The sequence below is a fragment of the Nerophis ophidion genome, linkage group LG13 (genome assembly GCF_033978795.1).
Source record: "Nerophis ophidion isolate RoL-2023_Sa linkage group LG13, RoL_Noph_v1.0, whole genome shotgun sequence".
Classification (NCBI taxonomy): Eukaryota; Metazoa; Chordata; class Actinopteri; order Syngnathiformes; family Syngnathidae; genus Nerophis; species Nerophis ophidion.
Genome location: NC_084623.1, coordinates 28,517,182 through 28,541,686, shown reverse-complemented (window position 1 = coordinate 28,541,686; position 24,505 = coordinate 28,517,182). Strand labels below are relative to the sequence as shown.

General features: G+C 38.8%; 1 protein-coding gene across 1 annotated transcript in view; it reads right to left on the bottom strand.

The window, feature by feature from the left end:
- stk17b (serine/threonine kinase 17b (apoptosis-inducing)) overlaps positions 1-24,505 on the bottom strand; it is a 32,441-nt gene that overhangs the window by 6,658 nt on the left and 1,278 nt on the right. The window contains exons 2-6 of the mRNA XM_061918722.1: positions 17,635-17,847; positions 12,067-12,205; positions 11,724-11,850; positions 5,236-5,284; positions 4,808-4,987 (exon numbers count right to left, since the gene is read on the bottom strand). Coding sequence (XP_061774706.1) covers positions 4,808-4,987; positions 5,236-5,284; positions 11,724-11,850; positions 12,067-12,205; positions 17,635-17,847 — 708 coding nt within the window. The remainder of the gene's footprint in view (positions 1-4,807; positions 4,988-5,235; positions 5,285-11,723; positions 11,851-12,066; positions 12,206-17,634; positions 17,848-24,505) is intronic.

Genomic DNA, 24,505 nt, shown 5'->3' with positions numbered 1-24,505 from the left:
TGTTTAGCTTCTTCCATTTTCTAATAATTGCTCCAACAGTGGACCTTTTTTCACCAATCTGGTTGGCAATTTCTCCAGAGCCCCTTCCATCCTTGTGGAGTAGTACAATTTTTTCTCTGGTGTCTTTGGACAGCTCTTTGCTCTTAGCCATGCTGAATGTTTGCGTCTTACTGATTGTATGGGGTGGACAGGTGTATTTATGCAGCTAACGACCTCACACAGGTGCATCTGATTCAGGATAATACAGTGGAGTGGAGGAGGACTTTTAAAGGCGGACTAACAGGTCTTTGAGGGTCAGAATTCTAGCTGATAGACAGGTGTTCAAATACTTATTTTCAGCTGTATCACACGAAAATAATTGTTAAAAAAATAATGGATTGTGATTTCTTAATGTTTCTTTTTAGGTTCTCTCTCATACAGTGGACATGCACCTACTGTGAAAATCTCAGACCCCTCTGTGATTTCTAAGTGGGAGAACTTGCAAAATAGCAGGGTGTTCAAATACTTATTTTCTTGACTGTACATACATACATATTTTATATATATATATATATATATATATATATATATATATATATATATATATATATATATATATATATCCATCCATTTTCTACCGCTTATTCCCTTTTGGGTCGCTGGTGCCTACCTCAGCTACAATCGGGCGGAAGGTGGGGTACACCCTGGACAAGTTGCCACCTCAACGCAGGGCACTTTCAAAAGATGTGCAGGAAAATACTGCTATTACCGCACTGTTTTCGGGCAATATATATATATATATATATATATATATATATATATATATATATATATATATATATATTAGGGCTGGGCGATATTGGCTTTTATTAATATCTCTGTATTTTTATGCCATATCGCGAAATACAATCTATATCTCGATATTTTGCCATAGCCTTGAATGAACACTTGATGCATATAATCACAGCAATATGATGACTCTATGTGTCTACCTTAAAACATTCTTCTTCATACTGCATTAATATATGCACATTTTAAACTTTCATGCAGAGAGGGAAATCACAATCAATTTACCAAAACTTTATTTATTAAATACTCCTCATTCTGTCGCGGGTGATGCTACCTTTTGTAGCATCACTTCTGCTGCATACTTTGCATATTGCTGTTGTCTGCTGAATATCTTCCCGCATGAAGGCAAACCACCGCCAGGTGATGGACACCCTGCTGTTTTTTTGGGCATTAATTGTTCTTCCTCCATTTGTGATCAGTTTCGCACCTTCTCTCTCTCTTAATGTCACTCACACCGCTCCGCTTGCACGATCTGTCTCAGCTAACATTAGCCATGCTGCTACAGCTCTGCTCGGAGAGAGCGTATGACGCTAGACGCGCAACAGTATGTGACGTATGTAAGAAGGTGGGCTTATTTTAAGTCTCTGTGAGAAGAAGAGACGAGGAGGAGTGAGAAACGCATGCAGTTTGTTGCCCGCAGCTAAAAGCAACTGCGTGAGAACGTATACTTGAGTATTAGGATATAGTCATTTTCTATATCGCACAGTGGCAAACCTGCGATGAAGTAGTCTTGTGATTTTTCCCAAATATACATATTGCGCTCTACCACGGTATGGAGCACTATTCTCTGGATAATCCAATCAAGATGTATATATATATATATATATATATATATATATATATATATATATATATATATATATATATATATACACATATACACACACACACACAGTTGTGCTCAACAGTAATAAACCATATGAGCATGTTAGTACATTAGTTGAGAAAAATTAGTAAATTACATTGATAACATACTGTAATTTCATTTTGGTATTATTATGCACTGATGTTTTTAATATTCTGATTGATTAAAAAGTAACACCAATAGTTGCATTATAAAACTCTGCCAGACTCAATTATACCTATTTGACTGATCAACATTAATACATAATTTATTCAGAAAGTATAAATAACGACAACTGAAGATAGAATACTATTAACCGAAACATGTAAGTTTAAAAAAAAACAAAAAAAACATTATGATTTGTACATTATCTGAATGTGGGTGTTATTTTTTTTGAACAAACAAAAAAAATCTGAAGTTCTATTTATTTTTAAGTTATCATGCAATGATTTCAATAGTCCGGCCCACTTGGGAATATATTTCCCTTCATGTGGCTTCTGAGCTAAAATATACATTCAATGATAGTTAATGTTAGCTGTCCAGAATGCTACTACACACAAAGCTAATGTGCGGGCATGTTACGTCATTAAATGTTGAAACTGCCTGTATAAAGCCCACCTTGTCCAAATCTCCACAAGATTGTCCCAATCGTTTGAGTTGCGAAAATGTTTCGTTTGTAACTTTACAGTTTTTAAAGTACTCTGAAATACAAAACCCAAAACCAGTAAAGTTGGCATGTTGTGTAAATCGTACATAAACATACAATGATTTGCAAATCCTTTTCAAGCTATATTCAATTGAATAGATTGCAAAGACAAGATACTTAATGTTCGAACTGGTAAACTTTGTTATTTTTTGCAAATATTAGCTCATTTGGAATTTGATGCCTGCAACATGTTTTAAAAAAAAGCTGGCACAATTGGCAAAAAAGACTGAGAAATATTGACGAATGCTCATTAACACCTATTTGGAACATCCCACAGGTGAACAGGCTCATTGAGAATAGGTGGGTGCCATGATTGGGTATAAAAGCAGCTTACATGAAATGCTCAGTCATTCACAAACTTCACAATGAGGCGAGGGTGACCACTTTGTGAACAAACGCGTGAGCAAATTGTCAAACAGTTTAAGAACAACCTTCGACCCCTCAGGCGCTACTGCATCAAAAACCGACATCACTGTGTAAAGGATATCACCACATGGACTCAAGAACACTTCAGAAAACCACTGTCATTAATTACAGTTCCTCATCTGTAAGTGCAAGTTAAAACTCTACTATGCAAAGCAAAAGACATTTATTAACGCAGAAACGCCGCCGGCTTCGCTGTGCCTGAGCTCATCTCAGATGGACTGATGAAAAGTGGAAAAGTGTCCTGTGGTTTCTCAGTTCGAACAATAAATATATTGTCTTTGCAGTGTATTCGAATGAATATAAGTTGAAAAGGATTTGCAAATCATTTTATTTTGTTTTTATTTATGATTTACACAACGTGCCAACTCCACTGGTTTTGGGTTTTGTACATTTTCTGACTAATCAAGTCCTCCAGCCCCCACTTTGGTCAAATAACAGCAACATTGTTCCATTTGTTTGTGCTATGTTTGATCTGCAAACATAGCACATTATAGTTTTTAAGTTATTAATGTTACAATATTCATATTCATTTTAACCCCAGAACATGAGCGCACGCCTTGCCGTTCCCAAGGAAATGCTCCCGCGTGGACGAACCAACAACAAAGGAGTTGCACGGCAAAGCTGCCTTGGTCTGCACATTCAAACAAATTATCGAGTTGTGCAGACACATTAAGCATTAAAAACACGTCCCTTTTTTTTTCTCAACCGCCATTGTTTGCCCGTGTTGTAAAGCTGGTTGCTAACAGAGCAGGCCACCGGCGCAAAGCCCTGACAAACAGCTACAAAACCGGGGGTTCCCAAAATACAGACAACCGTAACATCAACCATGCACTGATGGAGCCCGGATGCATCCACCTCTCAAAGACACGCAAATATAATGGACATAACAGTTTATTCGGCCAATGACATATGTCCTGTATATACTGTGAGCAGTACATGAATATATTCCTTTGTATGCGCCTGTCTTGCATAATCTTACTTTTTAACTTTATTGCACTTCATGATCGCACTGTGCAATGACATTTATTTTAGTCAGTCCTTTGTCTTGTATATATTCGATTTTATTATTAATTAATTGATTTTCCTGTGGGCTTCACGGTGGTAGAGGGGTTAGTGCGTCTGCCTCACAATACGAAGTTCCTGCAGTCCTGGGTTCAAATCCAGGCTCGGGATCTTTATGTGTGGAGTTTGCATGTTCTCCCCGTGAATGCGTGGGTTCCCTCCGGGTACTCCGGCTTCCTCCCACCTCCAAAGACATGCACCTGGGGATAGGTTGATTGGCAACACTAAAAAATTGGCCCTAGTGTGTGAATGTGAGTGTGAATGTTGTCTGTCTGTGTTGGCCCTGCGATGAGGTGGCGACTTGTCCAGGGTGTACCCTGCCTTCCGCCCGATTGTAGCGCCCCCCACGACCCCGAAAGGGAATAAGCGGTAGAAAATGGATGGATGGATGATTTTCCTGTTTCATTTTGAAATGAAAGCCTGGTTTACTTATTGTGTTTAAAAAAATAAGTGTAATAAAAAAATTTAATTAACAGTAAACCATCATGATTAATAAGCGTGATTTCAATATTGATGAAAATAATTGTGATTAATATTTTGTCTATAATTGTGCAGCCCTAAACCCTAAGTAAGTCAAAATCTCCCCAAACGTGTCCCATCCGTTTGTGCTGGTTTAGGGTGCTTTGGACAAGATTGGGGGCTGGACGACATCACTAGTCAGAACATTTATTTTAAAATAACTTAAAAATCATAAAATTTGAGACAAGTTTGGGAATATTTGTACAAGATGGGGGAGCCATAAGTGGTCGGAATATACCGTATTGGCAATCTGGAGAAACCTAGTGTTATTTTCACACACGAGAAGTAACCTTGTTGTAGTGATGTGTTTGTGTGCTTGTTTCTGAAAGCAATGAAAAGGCAGTCAAAAGAACACAGACTGCTCTGAGGGCAGCGATTCCAAACAATGCCTTTTCTATTCCATAATGTCGGCTTGTACTTACTCAGGCGCTTTGACTAGGAGTTTGCGGATAAAGTCAACAGCCAGCTCAGAAACCCTGGAAAAGGCCTCCCTGCTGTAGTCCACATTGATCTGGGACACGTTCAGATAAGTCTCCTGCTTGTCGTCGCCAGCAAAGGGAGACTCACCTGTGACCAGCAAGTAAGCTATGACGCCCACACTCCTGACAAAAACACACACAGCATTTATGAAATTATCATAAATTATAATTACCAAATCTACTCATACATCACATACACATATTTGACAAAATATCTCAATTAAATACTATCCCTAGTGATTTACAATATCATGCTTTATTATCATTTCTTTGGATAGTAAAAACAATCATTGCCATCATCTATATATGTACAGCAAATACAATAATTACCATAATCTTTACATACAGTAACAAGTTCAAAGGAAGCTCACCAAAGGTCTGTTGCTGTTGTGATTGGCTCATAATTAAGAATTTCTGGAGCTGAGTGGAAGAAAAAACATATCAATGATGAAGTACTTTTACTACTACAGGAATTAAGTCATTTCTCATTGAGGTTGTTAGTCTTAGAAGAATAACAACAAATATCAATAGTTCATGTTCATGAAGTCCAATGTCTTTGTAGTCTGTGTTTTTATAACTCGTTCTAGAAGCTTCTTGCAAGATACCTGTAGGAAGGAAGCCTTAAACTGAGCCGAGTCGAATGCTTTCCTCATCACCACTCACTCTGGTCTTAAACCACACAAGAAGTTCCCCATTAGATTGTTTTGCTGTTCTAGAACACTGAGAGTCTTAACCATTTCCTCACCGTATTGATGATAAGTTTCAAGTCGTTGTCTTGTTGGTACTTCCCGTTTTGGCCAAATTTCACGTTCTCAGCAGATTATTTTATCTTTTCATCAAAAATATTGATATAATCCACCTACCTCAAGATTCCTTGACCGTGAAAGGGTTCACTTAGCCCCTAGAAAGAAGACAGGCACCCAATATCATATTGTTTACATCACCTGAGTTGACAGTGGCCAGTTTTCCTTAGCATCAATGCTTTTTATTGTCTTCCTCCACATGTACTGTGCATCTCCATGACAGACTAACTCAAAGTTAATCTCATCAAACAACAAACAGGGTGGTTGACCAAAAGCTAAAATCTAGCTTCCAAAAACCTCTAGCAAAAGCCAGGCAAGCCTTCAGATGTCTGGATGACAATTGTGTCAAGTGTTCTAGACCAGCCAAGTCAAGGGTCCTGTAGAAGACCAGCGTGTTGATGAGAAAAGCGTCCAACCAGAGACATGCAGGAAGCCTATGGACACTTACAACAATCTTTTAGCAGCAGTCTTAAAAAACAGACTCTCGTTCATAATGAAATACAGTGGACTCCGTAAACATTTATTGCATATAATAATTTTTAAAACGGTATTTTAAGAAAAAATCCATTGTTGTTTTGTTTATCACACTTCCTTGAACCATCCACTACTTTTAGATGTGAACAAAGTTATCATGAGATATACAGTACATGATACACACATGGTATAAGACAACTCATCTGATCACTATTATTCATCTCAATTCAACAATTGCATTGAAAAAGGAGTTATAATAATTTCTAAGTAACGTAATATAATAGCAGTAAAAAACATGTTTTCTGTACACAAGTAAGTAGTGGGCAAAAACTTCATATTGCAGTAGTTATATGGCAGTACCTCAGCTTAAGAGCACCTCTTTTACGGATATGAGCTGTCTCTCCGCTACTTGTTATGTTATGGGTTGCTAGCAAACCTCTGGGTTACGTGCTTCTCCACTATTACTTGGCAACAGCAAACATCATAATGAACCCTGTAAGATCTGACCAAAACATGTGGTATCTCACTTTATAGCCCATTTGCTTATATCTAGAGATGGACATAACTTTGTATTTCAAGCATGGAAAGGAGGAAGGTGAGTGTAATGGTTAGTGCTGAGAAGTAGTGGAATATTTTCATTGAAGTAAAAAAAGAGATAATCAAAAACATTACACAGTGTGTAGCTAGCAAACTTGGTGAAGGAGTTGAAGCGTAGCCCTGCTAGTCTGAAATACAGACGTAACAATAAATGTTAGTCTCGCTTAACAAGTGGCTAGCTAGTTTTTATAGAGAACAGGGACTAACGTTTATTGATAATTGGCCCTCGTCTGGGGAAAACCGGGCTTGCTGAGGAGGAATGGCCTTCACCCGAACCGGGAAGGCGCCATCACTCTTTCCAGAAATATAGACTTTTATTTGAGTCAAGCTTGACTAACTACAGTAAAGCAAGCTCTGACACAGGCAATTACGTCCGTTAGTCCGGGTGAGGAGTTTGTTAAGCTAGAACTAACCAGCGCCAGGCCGGAAAATTCCTGCACACATAGCATTTCTTGTACAATAATACATAACTCACATAATGTTTTTCTGTAATGACTGTGCCAGAGGTGATCATGCATTCTACTGAGGTGGCAAATTTTGACTCACTAAATCTATTGCAGCACCAGGTAAATCATTTAAAAACGTGAACGAAATTATTTAAGGCGCAGTACACAAAACAAACATAACATTATTAATATCAGTACTACGGATACTATTAACAAAAATGCCTCAAAACAGCTCACTATATATAACATGGGCTTTTTGAACATGAGATCATTGTCACCCAAAATGTTATTATTTAATGAGGTCATTAGAGAATCTTAACGCCATTGGTCTCAGCGAACCTTGGCTAAAACCAGATGATTTTTTTCAGCTTAACGAGGAATCTCCTCCTACCTTTATGTCAAGGTCAAGATTTCTTTAATCGTAACCGGAGGTTAAATAGTTGTTCAGACATTTGTAATTCAGCGTCAAGACAGAATGAAACAAGCAAACACAAATCATATAAGAAATAAAAACATTAAAAAAAAAACACAAACGATCACTAGTATACAGTGTTATGGGAGACTTTTTTGTGTCTTGGAGACTTTTTTGTGTCTTGGAGACTCTGATGTGTAAGCATGCAGCCGTTCCTCAACGAGCAGTGACGGGTACTGCTCCTCACAGGGCGGGAATTGCAGCAGTTTGCGAATGCGGAAATCATTTGCCATCTGGACTAATATGGTGCGTGCCATTTGTACTCGGATGTCGGAAGCCGGAAGTTTCGACTGGAATTTTAGATGTAAATGTTTCTCTACCATCACACCTAGCTAATATCTCATCATGTCTGACAGTGCAGAGACTGACATGATGACACACCTCGAGACTGTTAATGAAACACGCATGTGCAAAGCTGTAAACATTTCTTCACTGTCAAATGAAGCTAATATAAATCACTGCAACATCCCAATTCCATTGTTCATGTTAATTATCCAGTCATTAGATATGGTTACTTAATCCCATGCAGTTCCGCACAGTTCTCCATTCTTTTGATTAAAGGCCTACTGAAACCCACTACTACCCACCACGCAGTGAAGTGAAGTAAATTATATTAATATAGCGCTTTTTCTCTAGTGACTCAAAGCGCTTTACAGAGTGAAACACAATATCTAAGTTACATTCAAACCAGTGTGGGTGGCACTGGAAGCAGGTGGGTAAAGTGTCTTGCCCAAGGACACAACAGCAGTGACTAGGATGGCAGAAAGGGATTCGAACCTGCAACCCTCAAGTTGCTGGCACGGCCACTCTCCCAACCGAGCTAAACCGCCCCACAGTCTGATAGTTTATTTATCAATGATGAAATATTAACATTGCAACACATGCCAATACGGCCTTTTTAGTTTACTAAGTTGCAATTTTAAATTTCCGGGAGTTTCGTCTTGAAAACGTTGTGTAATGATGACGTGTACGCAAAAGTCACAGGTTTTTAGGAAGTATGAGCGCTGCGCACACACACAGCTAAAAGTCGTCTGCTTTAACCGCATAATTACACAGTATTTTGGAGATCTGTGTTGCTGAATCTTTTGCAATTTGTTCAAGTAATATTGGAGAAGTCAAAGTAGAAAGATGGAGTTGGGAAGCTTTAGCCTTTAGCCACACAAACACACAGTGATTCCTTGTTTAAAATTCCTGGAGGTGAAACTTTACTATGAATCAGAGCGTGGTCAAGCGAACATAAATCACGACGGAATGTCAACCAGCAGGTTTCGGTCAGAAAATTGTGGTTAAAAAGTCGCTTCTTACCGGAGAAAAGCTGAGCTTGTGCCGTCCATAGCCATGGATACACCCTTCCGACTATCAGGTACTGTTAAACTCACTAAAACACTTAGCATCAAAATAGAAAGATAAGGGATTTCCCAGAATTATCCTAGTAAATGTGTCTAAAAACATCTGAATCCGTCCCAATGCAATCGCGTTTTTTTTATACTTTTTTTTTTTTTATCAAACATGAATCTTTCATCCTCGCTCAAATTAATGGGGAAATTGTCGTTTTCTCGGTCTGAATAGCACTTTTTGTTGGAGGCTCCCATTAAAATCAATGTGAAAATGTTAGGAGCCCCCACACTTGTGACGTCATCGTCTGCGACTTCCGGTAGAGGCAGGGCTTTTCCCTTAGCACCGAAAGTTGCGAACTTTATCGTGGATGTTCACTACTAAATCCTTTCAGCAAAAATATGGCAATATCGCGAAATGATCAAGTATGACACATAGAACGGACCTGCTATCCCCGTTCAAATAAGAAAATCTACTTTCAGTAGGCCTTTAAATGTCATAATTTAACATTAACAATGCGGAACAAAATTGATTTAAAAAACAATTAAAATTCTAAATTAGCAAAATAGTTTTAATTTTTAATCATACTTACCATTTTTTAAACTTATTTTTGTATCTTTCCGACAGCCTCCATTGCAATAAATTATGCAAATTAGGAAATGATGTCATCCAGCAACTTCTAGTGACTTTTAGGACAGCCAATAGCTACTTTCCTTGCTGAGGAGTTGGCGACAGTGTTATCACCCTACAGCCTCAGTGTATGGTTTTTTTATTGGTTATTTCTTAATTTCAAAACCATAATGTAGACAAAAGTTCTGAGTCTGTCTGCATGAAGCCAAATATTTTTGTAAGTAAATTATTGCTTATCGTTCAAGACAAGAATATACTGAATGAAAGTCTAACGTGACTTTCTTTACTTGCTATTTTTGCAGGTATAAGCATTTATATGTATAAAATGTAAAAATCGCAAATCAAATTGCAATCGAAATTTTGGAGAGAAAAATCGCAATTAGTTTTTTGTCTTTAAATCGTGCAGCCCTAATGTGTACTACCGCATCATTCTGCATACTCACCGTATTAAAAACATGTTGAGAAAGGCTTTAATTCATCGTTGAGACACGGTTGGTGGCATTTCTTGAAAACGGGAATGTATGAAAGCCCCTTATGTGTGTAGCTATGTGCCCACAGAAGAAATGTTTTTGTTTTTTTTTAATTTTATGAATGGTAAATAGGTAGATTGTGGTGAAACCTAAGGGCAGCACGGTGGTACAGGGGTTAGTACGTCTGCCTCACAATACGAAGGTCCTGCGCTCGGGATCTTTCTGTGTGGAGTTTGTATGTTTTCCCCGTGACTGCGTGGGTTCCCTTCCGGGTACTCCGGCTTCTCCAAAGACATGCACCTAGGGACAGGTTGATTGGCAAAACTAAATTGGCCCTAGTGTGTGAATGTGAGTGTGAATGTTGTCTGTCTATCGGTGTTTCTTTGTTTGTTGTGAAGCTTTAATATGGAACAGAGCGGTCAAGCGAACATGTTTCCCAACCACATGTCAACCGGCAGGTTTCGGTGAGAAAATTGTGGTAATAAGTCGGCTCTTACCAGAGACATCAGCGGAGCTTGCGTCCTCCTGCAGCAGCTGTCAAAAAGGCAGCTGCGACTTTCTTGGCTCCTTCAAGGCTTCCATCAGAGACACTGGCGGTCAACACACCCCTCCGAATTTCAGGTATGCCTTTATAATCTCACTAAAACACTAGTAACACAATAATCCGATAAGGGATTTTCCAGAATTATCCTAGTAAATGTGTCTAATAACGTCTGAATCGCTCTCACTGCCCTCAACTTTTTTTTTTCTTTCCTCATCCACGACTATTTCATCCTCGTTCAAATTAATGGGGAAATCGTCGCTTTCTCGGTCCAAATCGCTCTTGCTGCTGGTGGCTATGATTATAAACAATGTGAGGATGTGAGGAGCCCGACAACCCGTGACGTCACGTGCACATCGTCTGCTACTTCCGGTACAGGCAAGGCTTTTTTATTAGCGACCAAAAGTTGCGAACTTTATCGGCGATGTTCTCTACTAAAACCTTTCAGCAAAAAAATGGCAATATCGCAAAATGATCAAGTATGACACATAAAATGGACCTGCTATCCCCGTTTAAATAAAAACATCTCATTTCAGTAGGCCTTTAAAGTGATAATGTAGAAATACAAATTGTAAAATAAAGCAAACATATATAATGTAACACAAGAAGCTACCAGTATATGTAGACACTACTGTAATATTAACACAAAGATATGTCTTTAAATACATGTATAACTTATTTAAGCCTTTTTCAAAATATACATGCATCTTAGCCAAATATACAAATTAGATGATATCACGCCCACACTGCCATTAATAGATTGCATTTTTGTGGGAAACATTAATGCTGCACATTATTATTACACGTCTTCATAAAACTATTTTAGTTATTTGTAACACATTCAATTGTATTGTTTCTATAAAATATTTATTATCTAAAAGGCTACATGTTAAAAGTGTGGTGTTTTGGGGAGGTCCAGAACAGAATACAGGCTTTTAAATGAAGAATATTGATCTTAAATACAAGTATTTTGGATTGTGACCACCTTCCGTCACGAAACCTAATACATTTGTAAGACAAGGTACCACTGTAATTAAACTACAATGTTGTCTGTGAATGCTGAGAAGTTAAAATACTTTCCATGACCTTACCAACATATTCAGGTGTGCCAAGAATCTCTCTAAGCTCCCCGACCGCACCCAATCTGCGTGCCAGACCAAAGTCCACAATCTTGATGTCCCCTGGAGGACACACGCTGGTCAGGAGAATATTCTGGGGCTGGCAAGCACATACAGCAAACATGCAGTTAACATTATTGTGAAAGGACAAACATACAATTGCTGTTGACAATCCTAGTTTGAACCTTATTTATGTCATTTATGTCAGGTATTTCCTGTATGGAAGTGTTTACAATGTACAGGACAGAAATAACATTTTACTTTTACTGGCATGGAAATAGAAAATTGGTCTTTAGACATAAAACTTTGTGTATACCTTAAGGTCTAAGTGCACAAGGTTGCTCTGGTGGAGGTGATGAACTCCTTCCAGTGTTTGTCTGAGCAGACGGGTGATCTGAGCCTCCGGCAGCAAATCGTCAGACACACAGTGGTCAAATATCTCTCCACCTGCCGCACTGTTAGAAGGAAACCCAAGGAGCATGTTTTACATGATCCCACTGTATCTTTACAAACCACACTTTACTTTAGGCTGTTTTATGCTGTACCAGCATGGCAATGGGAAATACAGCATCTTCACTCAGTACACTTCTAGCCACTAAATTAGGGTTGTCAAAACAATCGATACCAAGTCAATACAATCATGCAAAGAATACATTGATCCCTGCTTTCAGGGGGGCTGATTCTTTGAGTCGGCTGTTAACTAGAGGTGAAAAAAAAAACGGTTCTCCAAGGCATCACGATTAGAATGTGGGCGAATGATGAATTGATGGACATATGTCCAAACATCCATTATTTACTGTACGTATGTTGAATAAGTAATACAGACTGTTAAAAAAATGTGGCAGTAATGCAAACGTTCTCTAAACTTTTTTTCTATGTTTGGTTCTAACTAACCAAGGGAGAAATATTAGCGAACAAAACCAAAAAGTTCCTTCTTTTTTTTCTATCCTCTTGTTGTGGGGCAGACCTGCTCAAAAATCCTCTGTTGTAACCATTTCGGAAAAAAAAGTACCATATAATTCTAACTAATACCCTTATAACTATAATACCATTTCCTTTGTGGATTTTTAAAATTTGTCTAAGTATAAGTTTATACCTGTCAGTAGACTTGATATGGAAGCACTAAAAACAACAACATAGGTTAGAGACACAGTCGAAGGGGCCTTGGTTTGAAGGAGGACTTTAACACGTAAATAAGACCAACAAAACTCCACATTCTGAAGAGACAGTCAGAAAGCAGCTTTAAGATGGTCTGTAAAACGAAATCTATGCAACATTTTAACCAACGCACATCCATTGCATGTTATGTAGACCACAAGGAAGTGTTGTAAATATAGAAAAAATATCATATTATGAATCTTAAATCTTTACAGCTCAAATAACTGTTACAAAAAATGAGTTCAATCACTGGTGAAAATAATTGTATCTAAAGCTATGCTTGTAATTTAAACCTTAACCGAATCATGTCAAACCAGCTCAAAATTTAGAGACACAAGTCATCTGTGTAATTATGCCTTAGTTTGTGGCCACAAAATTTTGGTTACAAGCCTCACTATCAGTAGTTGGCATGATAAATGTCACAGTGAACCCCGTAAAATCCAACCAAAACATGGCTCAGACGCCAGTGTTACCTTATAGGTAGTAATACATAACTCTATTTTTCCAAGTATGAGTGTGAAGAAAGTGAGTGTGAATCACAGTGCCGAAAAAAAGTGGATGATATTCACTGATTTTAAGAAAGAAATCATCAAAACCATTACCAAGCGTTTAGCTAATTTAGTGAAACAGAACGAGCGTAGCACTTTACAATAAGCACCATCATGTATACAATATACATAATAGTAGCAAAGGACGATAAAATAATTCTATAAACAGTGGACATTTATCCATGAAAATATGGAGAAGCTGCTGGTGGTGTTTGACGAAGAAGCAGTTGGATAAAGATACAGTAAAAGTCCACTATCGAATGCTGTACATGATTATTACATTACTTCCCAAGACTACTGTAGTTGTTTGTACTACCTTCTATAACAGTGGTTCTCAAACTTTTTTCACCATGTATAACCTTAGAAAACATTTGGTTCTCAAAGTACCACAGTAATGACCAACAGTTAAATACAGTATTGTAGTAGGCCTATATATTCATTGAAAACAAGGCAGAGATTTTATTTAAAACGCATATCTTATACTTTTTGTCACACTACACAGTTTGAACAGTGGAAAGCAGTCTTACATGCTTCCCAGATTTTATCAAAATTATTTGGTTTCGTCTTCCATGCTTCTTCTTTCATTGTACACCACACATGCTCAATGTTGTTGATATCGGGTGACTCGTCTGACAAGTCTTGGAGCACCTTGATCTTCTTCACCTTGAGGAACTTGATGTAGAGATGGAAGTTTGCTTTGGAGCACCATGCTGTTGTGAAATTTGCCCGTTTGTATTATTGTGAATGTAAGAGGTAGTATTTCTTGATATTTTAGGCTGCCTTTTACCTTGCAAATCTCTCACACACCCCATTCGGATGTAACCCCTGACCATGACTTTTGCACCACAAAACATTACTGTTTTCTGGGTGAATCTCGTTATCCATGCGGGCTCCAGTATGTCTCCTGCAATATTTGCGGCGGCTGTGATGTAATTTAACCAAAGATGCATTTGAGAAATCCACCTTCTGCCACTTTTCCAGCAGCCATCCATATAGCAGAGTGTGGGCCTTGACAAATGCCACACATTTTCTTATTGCCTTTTGGTTTCTGTGCAATAAGACCATGGAGGGCATTTTAAGACATAATGTTAAAAACTGTTCTAGTTGACACAGGGACTTGAGGTGACCAGGCCTGGTGTAGCTCTGCTGCAGCTGAAAAGGCCTTTGATTTTTAAGCCAACAATCGGTCCTCCCGAGCAGTTGTATTTCTGGGTCTGCTGGCCCTGTGCTTGTCAAAAACATCTCCAGTCTCTTCAAATATTTGACCCTGAGACACACTGAAGGTGTCAGCCAGGTCAAGTTGCAGTTAATGTGAAGGTCTGTGAGCTGCGGTTCTTTTTATACAATTATTTATTTATTCAATTATTACCATTAATTGATAGAATATAATAGAATAGAATAGAAAGTACTTTAGTAATCATAGGTGATCTAAGATTGGGTGCATGACAAGGCGACAAGACTTTTGACCTGGTAAAAATTGACTCAGTGGGCTTTAACAAGCTGTGAACATTAGAATGCTTTTCAGCATTTTCTTTTAGCACCAAAATATTATTTGGGATCGAAATTGATTAGAAATATCGGGGACGGCATGGCACAGATGGAAGAGTGGCCGTGCCAGCAACATGAGGGTTCTTGGTTCGATCCCCACCTTCTACCAACCTCGTCACGTCCGTTGTGTCCTTGAGCAAGGTTACGGCCTTGCATGGCAGCTCCCGCCATCAGTGTATGAATGTGTGTGTGAATGTTGAAATAGTATCAAAGCGCTTTGACTACCTTGAAGGTAGAAAAGCACTATTCACCATGTACATATAGTTGAGGGGCACTTAAGGTCAACTTCTACCCAAGCGACATGACATTTTTCAGGGACTGTAGTTCTTATCGAAAAGTTAAGGTTTTTTAATGAAAAAATGTTTTGTGTTGAAATTGTGCTGTTTATGAGGGGGACAACAATGGCAAAATTGAATGTGATTTAATTTTAATTTTAAACAATATTGATTTGATATAAGAGTATTTCGGGTTACGATCTTCGTCACAAAACCAAATAAACTCACAAGTCAAGGTATCACTGTGTTGGTATAGACCAGGGGTCTGCAACTAAGGCTTTGGGGCCCTCTGTCTATGTGTTTTGGCACACTCAGATTTTATTCAACTCCGGACGGAGAAAGTAAAGTTTGCATATTTAAAGGGGAATTGCACTTTTTTTGGAATTTTGCCTCTCAGTCACAATCATGATGAAAAACATGTGACTGCTAGATTTTTTTTTTTACTGCATTCTAAATATTAATTACAGTATATTTGATCGAAACAAACGCTTTTTGTGTCGTTTGCGCAAGTTTCAGGTCCAGAAATGGCTGTCAATGTGTCCCAACTTGTCCGATATTTACATTCTCAGACATCTACATTTCAGGTGAGAGGCAGGATTTATGACCTACATTGGGGGTCAGCAACCAGCGGCTCTCGAGCCGCATGAGGCTCTTTGGAGCATTTTTAAAAAAGGATTGAAAATTAAAAAAGATTGGGGAAAAATACATTTTTAGTTTTAGTATGTTTTTGGTTTTGAGGACAAACATGACACAAACCTTCCCAAATATTAGAAAGCCCACTTTTTACTACGTTTGTGTGTATGCTTCACTGATGAGAGTAACATCGTTTTGTCCTACTAATTTCGGCGGTTGTAAAACTCACCATAGTGTGCACTGTGCCGCAACAGTTTGTTAACATGTAAAATCTTCCACTCCTCCATTGTTTCATTATGTCCACTAAACGTTGTATACTGTGCGTGAATGCACAAAGGTGCAATTTGATGATGTTGTTGACTTGTTGGAGCGCTAATCAGGCATATTTGGTCAGTGCAGGACGGCAAGCTAGTTGTGTGTACATATTGCAACCATTATACCTAAATTTTTGATAGTATGCTAATTTAGCTAATATAGACACTTACATCATGTGTTGCCTTCATTATAACACTTATATAATGCTTTTAAAGTAATGTTGATAGTAGGCTAATATAGACACTTATATGTTATCTTCATTATAATACTTATATAAGACTTTTAAAGTCATTTCGATAGTAGGCTGATATAGCTAATATAAACACTTACGCCATGTGTTGCCTTCATTATAACACTTATATAAGACTTTTAAAGTCATTTTGATAATAGGCTAATATAGACACTTTCGTCATGTTTTGCCTTCATTATAACATTTATGTAAGACTTTTTAAGTAATTTTGATAGTAGGTTATTATAACTAATAAAGAAACTTACATCATATGTTGTCTTCATTAAAACGATTGTATAAGACTTTTAATGTCATTTTGACAGTAGGCTATCATAGCTAATATAGACCCTTACGTCATGTGTTGCCTTCATTATAAGACTTGTATACCGGATTTCATTTTTTGTGGCTCCACACAGATTTGTATTTTGTATTTTTGGTCCAACATAGCACTTTGCAACATTTTGGGTTGCCGACCCCTGACCTAGAATAAAAATCTACGAGCAAGAAAGCAAGGACGCAGCAGACCATTTGATGATGTAAGCATAGGCACACAAGCCGCAATAAATTGTTTGCATGTGTTAGCGCTTATAATAACAAATAATGGTATTGCGTTAACCCTATTTTCAGGCGGACCTCGTGTAGCTGTTTTGATTCACTTAAAAAGATTAGAATGCTTACAATCAGAGATATAACAAAGTCAGGGGATAGCAAGTTAATTCCCGCACTTTGTTAAGTACTGGTTGAACATTTGCAAGCGAGAGTGAAAAGAAGGTATATTGGACAACACCCCGAGGCATAAAAGTCTATCTATCCATCCATCCTTCCATCCATTTTCTACCCCTTGTCCCTCTCTTGGTCACAGGGGTGGCTGGTATATGAAAACAAAAAAAGACAGACGCAATCGTAAAAACAATGTTGCGGAAAAAAAGATGAATAAGTTAATGTGTTTACTTGCTCAAGAACAAGGCGTGTAAGTAGGTGTGTAATTGTTGTAAAGTCAACACATGTTAGCCAAGAACAATACTTGTGTAATCAGGTCCTTCAAAGCAATCTTGTTTAAGTTTCTGTTATGATAGGAATACAATGAAGGCAAGAAAAGCAGGTTATATTCATGTTAACTGGATACCATATGCTCTTATGAAATGTTACTTAATGTAAACTCAAAGGTGTGAACTCACAATTCCAGCACCAAGACGATGTCATGATCTGTCTCATAAGCGGCATGCAGGTTGACCACTCTGGGGTTGTTTCGGGCCATCTCCAGAACTGCCATTTCATGGATGACTTCTGCCCTGCAATCACGACCCCGCCTCCTTTTTCGTAGAAACTTGGCAGCAAACAGCTTTCCTGTGGTTCTCTCCAAGCAGCGTTTGACCACTGCAAACTTGCCCCTTAGGAAGCACATAGACAACAGTTACAAATAATTGAGTAATGATATTAAGAGAAATTATCAGGCAGGAAACGTGACGTCATACCAATAAATCTGAAAAACAAAAACTCTGATAACAGAGATATATATATTTCTTTTAAACACTGTAATGAGGGGAGATGAGCCGTACTGTGTGCTGTAAGTGGGTTAAGGTGAGCAAATCAAATGTGCCCATTCCCCTGCTTGTCCTGTAAACCAGGTGTTCTTAATTTTTTTTTACCTTGGGGGGCTTTTCGACTACACAGGGGTCCGTGACCACATATGTAGAACACTAAATAAGTAATTTTACTCTTTATTTCAATAACTTTATTTATTAACTAGATGAGGCAATTCTTGAAGGAATTGCATGTGAATCTTTGAATGCTGAAGTTGAACTGAAATGCTGATAGAATGTAGTATGAATGTAACAATAGTTTGAATGTTGAAATCGTTTAAATGTTGAAGAGCTGACGCTGAACTGAAATGCTAATGGAATGTAGGATGAATGTAGAAATGGTTTGGATGTTGAAATCGTTCAAATCTTGAAATGGTTTGAATGTTAGCTGACCCTTGACTGAAATATTAGTGGAATATAGAAATGGTTTGAATGTTGAAATAGATTACAGGGTAAAATGGTTTGAGAGCTGAAAAGAAGAAGCTGTACTGAAATGTAGTATGAATCTTGAAAAGCTAAATGTTGGATTAGATAGAAAAGTTAGCAAACTTCAAGAGATTGCAAAGTAACATAATCTATACATCCATCCATCCATCCATTTTTGAACGCTTATTCCATTTCGGGGTCGCGGGGGGCGCTGGCGCCTATCTCAGCTACAATCGGGCGGAAGGCGGTGTACACCCTGGACAAGTCGCCATCTCATCGCAGGGCCAACACAAATAGACAGACAACATTCACACTCACATTCACACACTAGGGCCAATTTAGTGTTGCCAATCAACCTATCCCCAGGTGCATGTCTTTGGAAGTGGGAGGAAGCCGGAGTACCCGGAGGGAACCCACGCATTCACGGAGAGAACATGCAAACTCCACACAGAAAGATCCCGAGCCTGGATTTGAACCCAGGACTGCAGGACCTTCGTATTGTGAGGCAGACGCACTAACCCCTCTGGAATCGTGAAGCCCTAATCTATACATTTTAGGTGTAAATAGATCACATGAGCTAAAATGCTGGCATAAAAACTCAGCATGCCATCAGGGGAAAAGCTAGCGTACTTGTAACATGGCGCCAAGGAACAAGATCCTTGAATATTAGGTTTACAATGTGCAAAGTTAGACAAACTGCTATAAAAATATGTTAAAATGTGAAAGTATTCATTGAATGTAAAACGGTTGGAAATAGGGTGACAATAAAATATGGAAAATTGGTAGTTTGAAGGTCAAGGGTGAGATGAATGTGTTGAAGGTGGAATAGGGTGAGAATAAAATATGGAAAAATGGTAGTTTGAACGTGGCCCAGCGATGTGGTGGGGACTTGTCCAAGGTGTAACCCGCCTTCCGCCCGATTGTAGCTGAGATAGGCGCCAGCGCCCCCCGCGACCCCAAAGGGAATAAGCGGTAGAAAATGGATGGATGGATGGGTAGTTTGAATGTTCAGGGTGAGTTGAATGTGTTGAATAAATGTGGTTTGTACAGCGGTGCAAGGCGTGCTTAGCGGGGGCTCTGTGGAAATGTGACCTTTTTTTGCATTTTAGTGGCACTTTTACTAATTCCAGCAGTCAACTGTACCATACGTTTTACTGACTTTGTGTGTAACTTCTTTTTTGGGGATTGCGCCTGAGAATACTGTGATGTCTGACCGAGGGAAATCAGACAATCCAGGTCGCTCCAGGCCTCGTGCATCTCCGGGCCCAGATACCATGGAGGAGCATGTCATCGACTGAGAACCATGTGTCTGCAGACACCAAGGTTGCACGTTCGGACCCCATGTTTTTTTTGCTACACAGCCACCTATTTTATGGACGCGGCACGTGCAGACAAGCACTCGTGGACCCGCACGTTCAGTGTTTATGGATACGGAATATGGATGGTGGTAGGCATTTGAGTAATCACATTTCTTTGTTTAACTTTGTGAATTGTGTTGAAACTGTATTTAACAGCGTGACAAACGTTAGACTATAATACGTTTACAATTACTCAGGTAGCCTCAAATGCACATCAAATATATTATCTAATATGAGATTTAGATTAGATTTTAGCCATTTTTAGAATCTAGCTTCACAGGCACATTTTGTTTTTAAGTTAATGAAACAGATAATTTTAATAAGGTGTGCAGATAATTTTAATATGGTGTGTATTAAATTAAACAAATAAAAATATATGTTTAATATAATGAGTGGCAACCACTGTAGACTCAAGCACAGTAAGTGCAATTTTATTACTTTTTTTTTTTTTTTTTTTTTTTAAATCAATGTTTGTATTCTCTTTCTTGACAAAATTGTTAAGCAACTTGATCCTGGTCTCTCGACAGAGAAAGTACTGAATAATATTCCAGTCAGTGTAAATACAGGATGTGTGTGGAAAAACAGCTGACTATTGCCTGTAATGTACATTTTTATTTTGGTTCATTTAAGGGTTTGCCACGCCAGAAATGTGGGAATGACTGTAAGATTTTAATGCCCATGGTAAGGTGTACGTTTCTTGCGAAAGTACAAGATCAATAAATCTGCCTTGATTTCTATCTATACAATATTGTATGCTCTTTCCATTGTGACAAGACAGTCGTTTGTTTTCCATGAGGCAAGTTTAATCGAAAATGTTGCAGAAGAAATGTGGTGTCCTACAATAGGTGCCAATGTGGCAACATACTGTTAATTTTGAGTAAAAAAATCATAAGTTCAAAATTATTTTCACCATTGGCACATGTTTCAGATGAACATGCCTTTGATCAGAGAGTAGTGGTGCATTTTAATTCAGTGTTTCAAAATAGAGGGGTATGACAAGCCTTAAATATGTTCAGATCTATGTTAATAATAAAACGTTACATGTGATCAGAAAGTGATTCGCTAAGCTTGTTTAACATCTGACTGAAATTACAGACCAGTAGTTCCCTCCTGGGCTTCACGGTGGCAGAGGGGTTAGTGCGTCTGCCTCACAATACGTAGGTCCTGCAGTCCTGGGTTCAAATCCAGGCTCGGGATCTTTCTGTGTGGAGTTTGCATGTTCTCCCCGTGAATGCGTGGGTTCCCTCCGGGTACTCCGGCTTCCTCCCACTTCCAAAGACATGCACCTGGGGATAAGTTGATTGGCAACACTAAATTGGCCCTAGTGTGTGAATGTGAATGTGGTCTGTCTATCTTTGTTGGCCCTGCGATGAGGTAGCGACTTGTCCAGGGTGTACCCTGCCTTCCGCCCGATTGTAGCTGAGATAGGCGCCAGCGCCCCCCGCAACCCCAAAAGGGAATAAGCGGTAGAAAATGGATGGATAGTTCCCTCCTAAATTGCGGCTTAGAAGGATCAAAATAAATAACTATATGGAGTAGAATATCAACTATGACATCTAACATTATGAGTAGCTGTTTCAAACAGGAATATTTATACATGTCAGTTGTGCACCACTTATTTAACTTTTCTAAATGTCATCATTTGGATTTATAACGATAGGTTGATTGGCAACACTAAATTGGCCATAGTGTGTGAATGTCAGTGTGAATGTTGTCTATCTGTTAGCCCTGTGATGAGGTAGCGACTTGTCCAGGGTGTACACCGCCTTCCGCCCGAATGGAGCTGAGATAGGCTGGGGCAAGCGGTAGACAATGGATGGATGGATGGATTTGCTAGTTTTTAAGTCATGGTAAGCAGTTTGCCTTCTGGACAACCAAGGTCAAAAGGCTGGTGAAAGGAAAGCTGCCACCTGTGTTCAGGGTGCCTAAACAGACTGGCCTCACTACTCAACTTCCACCCCACCTTCAAGCAGTCGGTGGCCACACTTAGAATGAAAAGGCACTGGTGGACTTCATTGTGCATTCATAAGGAGCTGACCAACATTTGATGGTAGTTTTAAAATGGTTTACATTTTACTACAGCAAAATATAAAAGGCACTGAGCCACAACAACACCTTTGTTAGGCATAATCTCAGAAATAGTATCGCACACCACAGAACAGAAAATGCAGGAAAAAAATCCCCGAAGGAGGCAACACTTCAACATGTTGAGCCAACTCCAGAACCACCATCCACAACTCCACGGCGAGTGCAAGGTACGTGAAGTTGTAGCTAAATGCATGATGGAAATAGTTTAAAAATGAACTTGTCATTGTTGGTCTTTCAAATGTTCTTATAGTTACACTTATGTGTTACATAAAGTTACTAGTTATTGGGCGCTATCAGTGAGTGCGAGTAGTATGTGCACACAAGATATACTGCAGCAGAGCAAAATGTACTTTTGTTTATGTGTTTTGTGCCGTTAATGACAACTGCTACTTGGACTCCGTGGCAAAGTTGGGAGAGTGGCCGTGCCATCAATGTGAGGGTTACTGGTTCAATACACACTTTCTACCATCCTAGTCACGCTCCTTTGTGTCCTTGAGCAAGACACTTCACCCTAGCTCCTGATGGGGCCTGGTTAGCGCCTTGCATGGCAGCTCACGCCATCACTGTGTGAATGTGTGTGTGAATGGGTGGAGGTGGAAATAGTGTCAAAGCGTAAAAAAGCGCTACACAAGTACAACCCATTTACTTTACGTTACTTTTACAACTTAGTGTAAAAACAAATCCTAGCAGAAGCACTGCAACACATTGTGTTTTTACAACTGTGTCACTGTGTGTGTGTCAGTCAGATGATTATAATAATTATTAGCATCTAAAATAATAATACATTTGCTTTTCCCTTATTTACAGAGTAGGCATGCAGCGGGCAAGTTGGATGCCACAGCTACAGTACATCATTTACCACTAGCACACATACAATTAGGGATGATTTTCGAAACCATTAGCATAGCAAGCTAGCACAACAGTAAAAGCCGACTTCTCTTGCTCCGTGTGAGTATGGATTTGCTACCTTACAGGTCCACTCTTCTCCATAGTGTGCTTCACCGGGATGTCGATGTCCATGTTGGTGATGTGGTTGTCGGCAATTGTTTTATTTAGAACACACATAGCAGCATTATATGCTCACTGGGGGCGTGCCTTTGGCGTCCTCTTTTACCTGAAACCTTCACCCTATAACGGCCGCATGCTGTCCTCAGTCACATCCGCTTTTCCTCCATATAAACCGTGTGCCGGCCCAGTCATATAACGTCTGTGGCTTTTGGAACTCAGTGCACACACAACAACCTATCTGGATTCGATAAGGAATCGGTTCGATAAGAGGATTCGATAATGGGCTCGAACTTGATAGTTTCTTAACGAACATCATCCCTACATACAACGCCAGAAGCGGCTGCTTATGTTACTTCGTCAAAAATGGCAAAAGAACTTACTGCAGCACTGTCATTAGACTTAGACAAACTTTAATGATCCACAAGGGAAATTGTTCATATTTCATTGACAAACTTTGAAATAATTGAGAGGTGTTCTCTGATGTATAAGACATGATCTCTTATATATCAACACTATTGTTGTATACTCGGACAAAAAGTGCAGTCACATCTCATTGCCATAATTTGCCAACCTTCACATTTTTACATTTGTTTTTGTTATTTAGTTTCTGACATATTACTCATGTTACTTGTGATGCAAGTAACATGAGTTACACATTTAAATTCTACTTGAGGTACACATAACAGTTATCTACAATAATATTTCTTCTACAAAGTATATAATTTTCTGAATGTGTTATTTGTTTTGTTTTTTAATTAAACTTGTTAAAATAGTTCAGTATAAGTACTTTTTGAATTGATAAAAGCACCCCTGACTTTTCTTAAATTTTCAAATGTTTGGAACATTGAATAATTAACATTAATTGCTATAAACAACATGGGCGCAGCCATTTTGTAAGCATGTGTCAAAGGTTAACAGACAACAAGAAGAGCCGAGTTGCTCCGAAATTTTCCGAGAGATACACGTGTTGCAACAGGGTCTGGAAGGACGTTGGATGAATTTAGGTCAGGCAGCTCTCAAAATGCAGAGTAAGGAACAAATCAAAAAAAGAAAACACAAACAATTACAAGCTGTAGGAAAAAAATTTAACAAGCTACACAACTTCTTTAGGTAGATTAATTTCATAGTCTAAATGGAGTACTACATTAGTTGATCGTTTGCACTCGAAACTCAGCAGTTCTAAACATGTCAATGTTATTCATATGCTGTATCATGAATTTTTAATTTGATTTGCACTGTCAACGACCACGTGTGTAACACACATAGATTTGTTCACTTTATTGTAAACGTTGAACATAATTCGTTGATGAAGGGATGGCGTGGCGCAGTGGGAGAGTGGCCGTGCGCAACCTGAGCGTCCCTGGTTCAATTCCCACCTAGTACCAACCTCGTCATGTCCGTTGTGTCCTGTGCAAGACACTTCACCCTTGCTCCTGATGGGTGCTGGTTGGCGCCTTGCATGGCAGCTCCCTCCATCAGTGTGTGAATGTGTGTGTGAATGGGTAAATGTGGAAGTAGTGTCAAAGCGCTTTGAGTACCTTGAAGGTAGAAAAGCGCTATACAAGTACAACCCATTTATATAAACA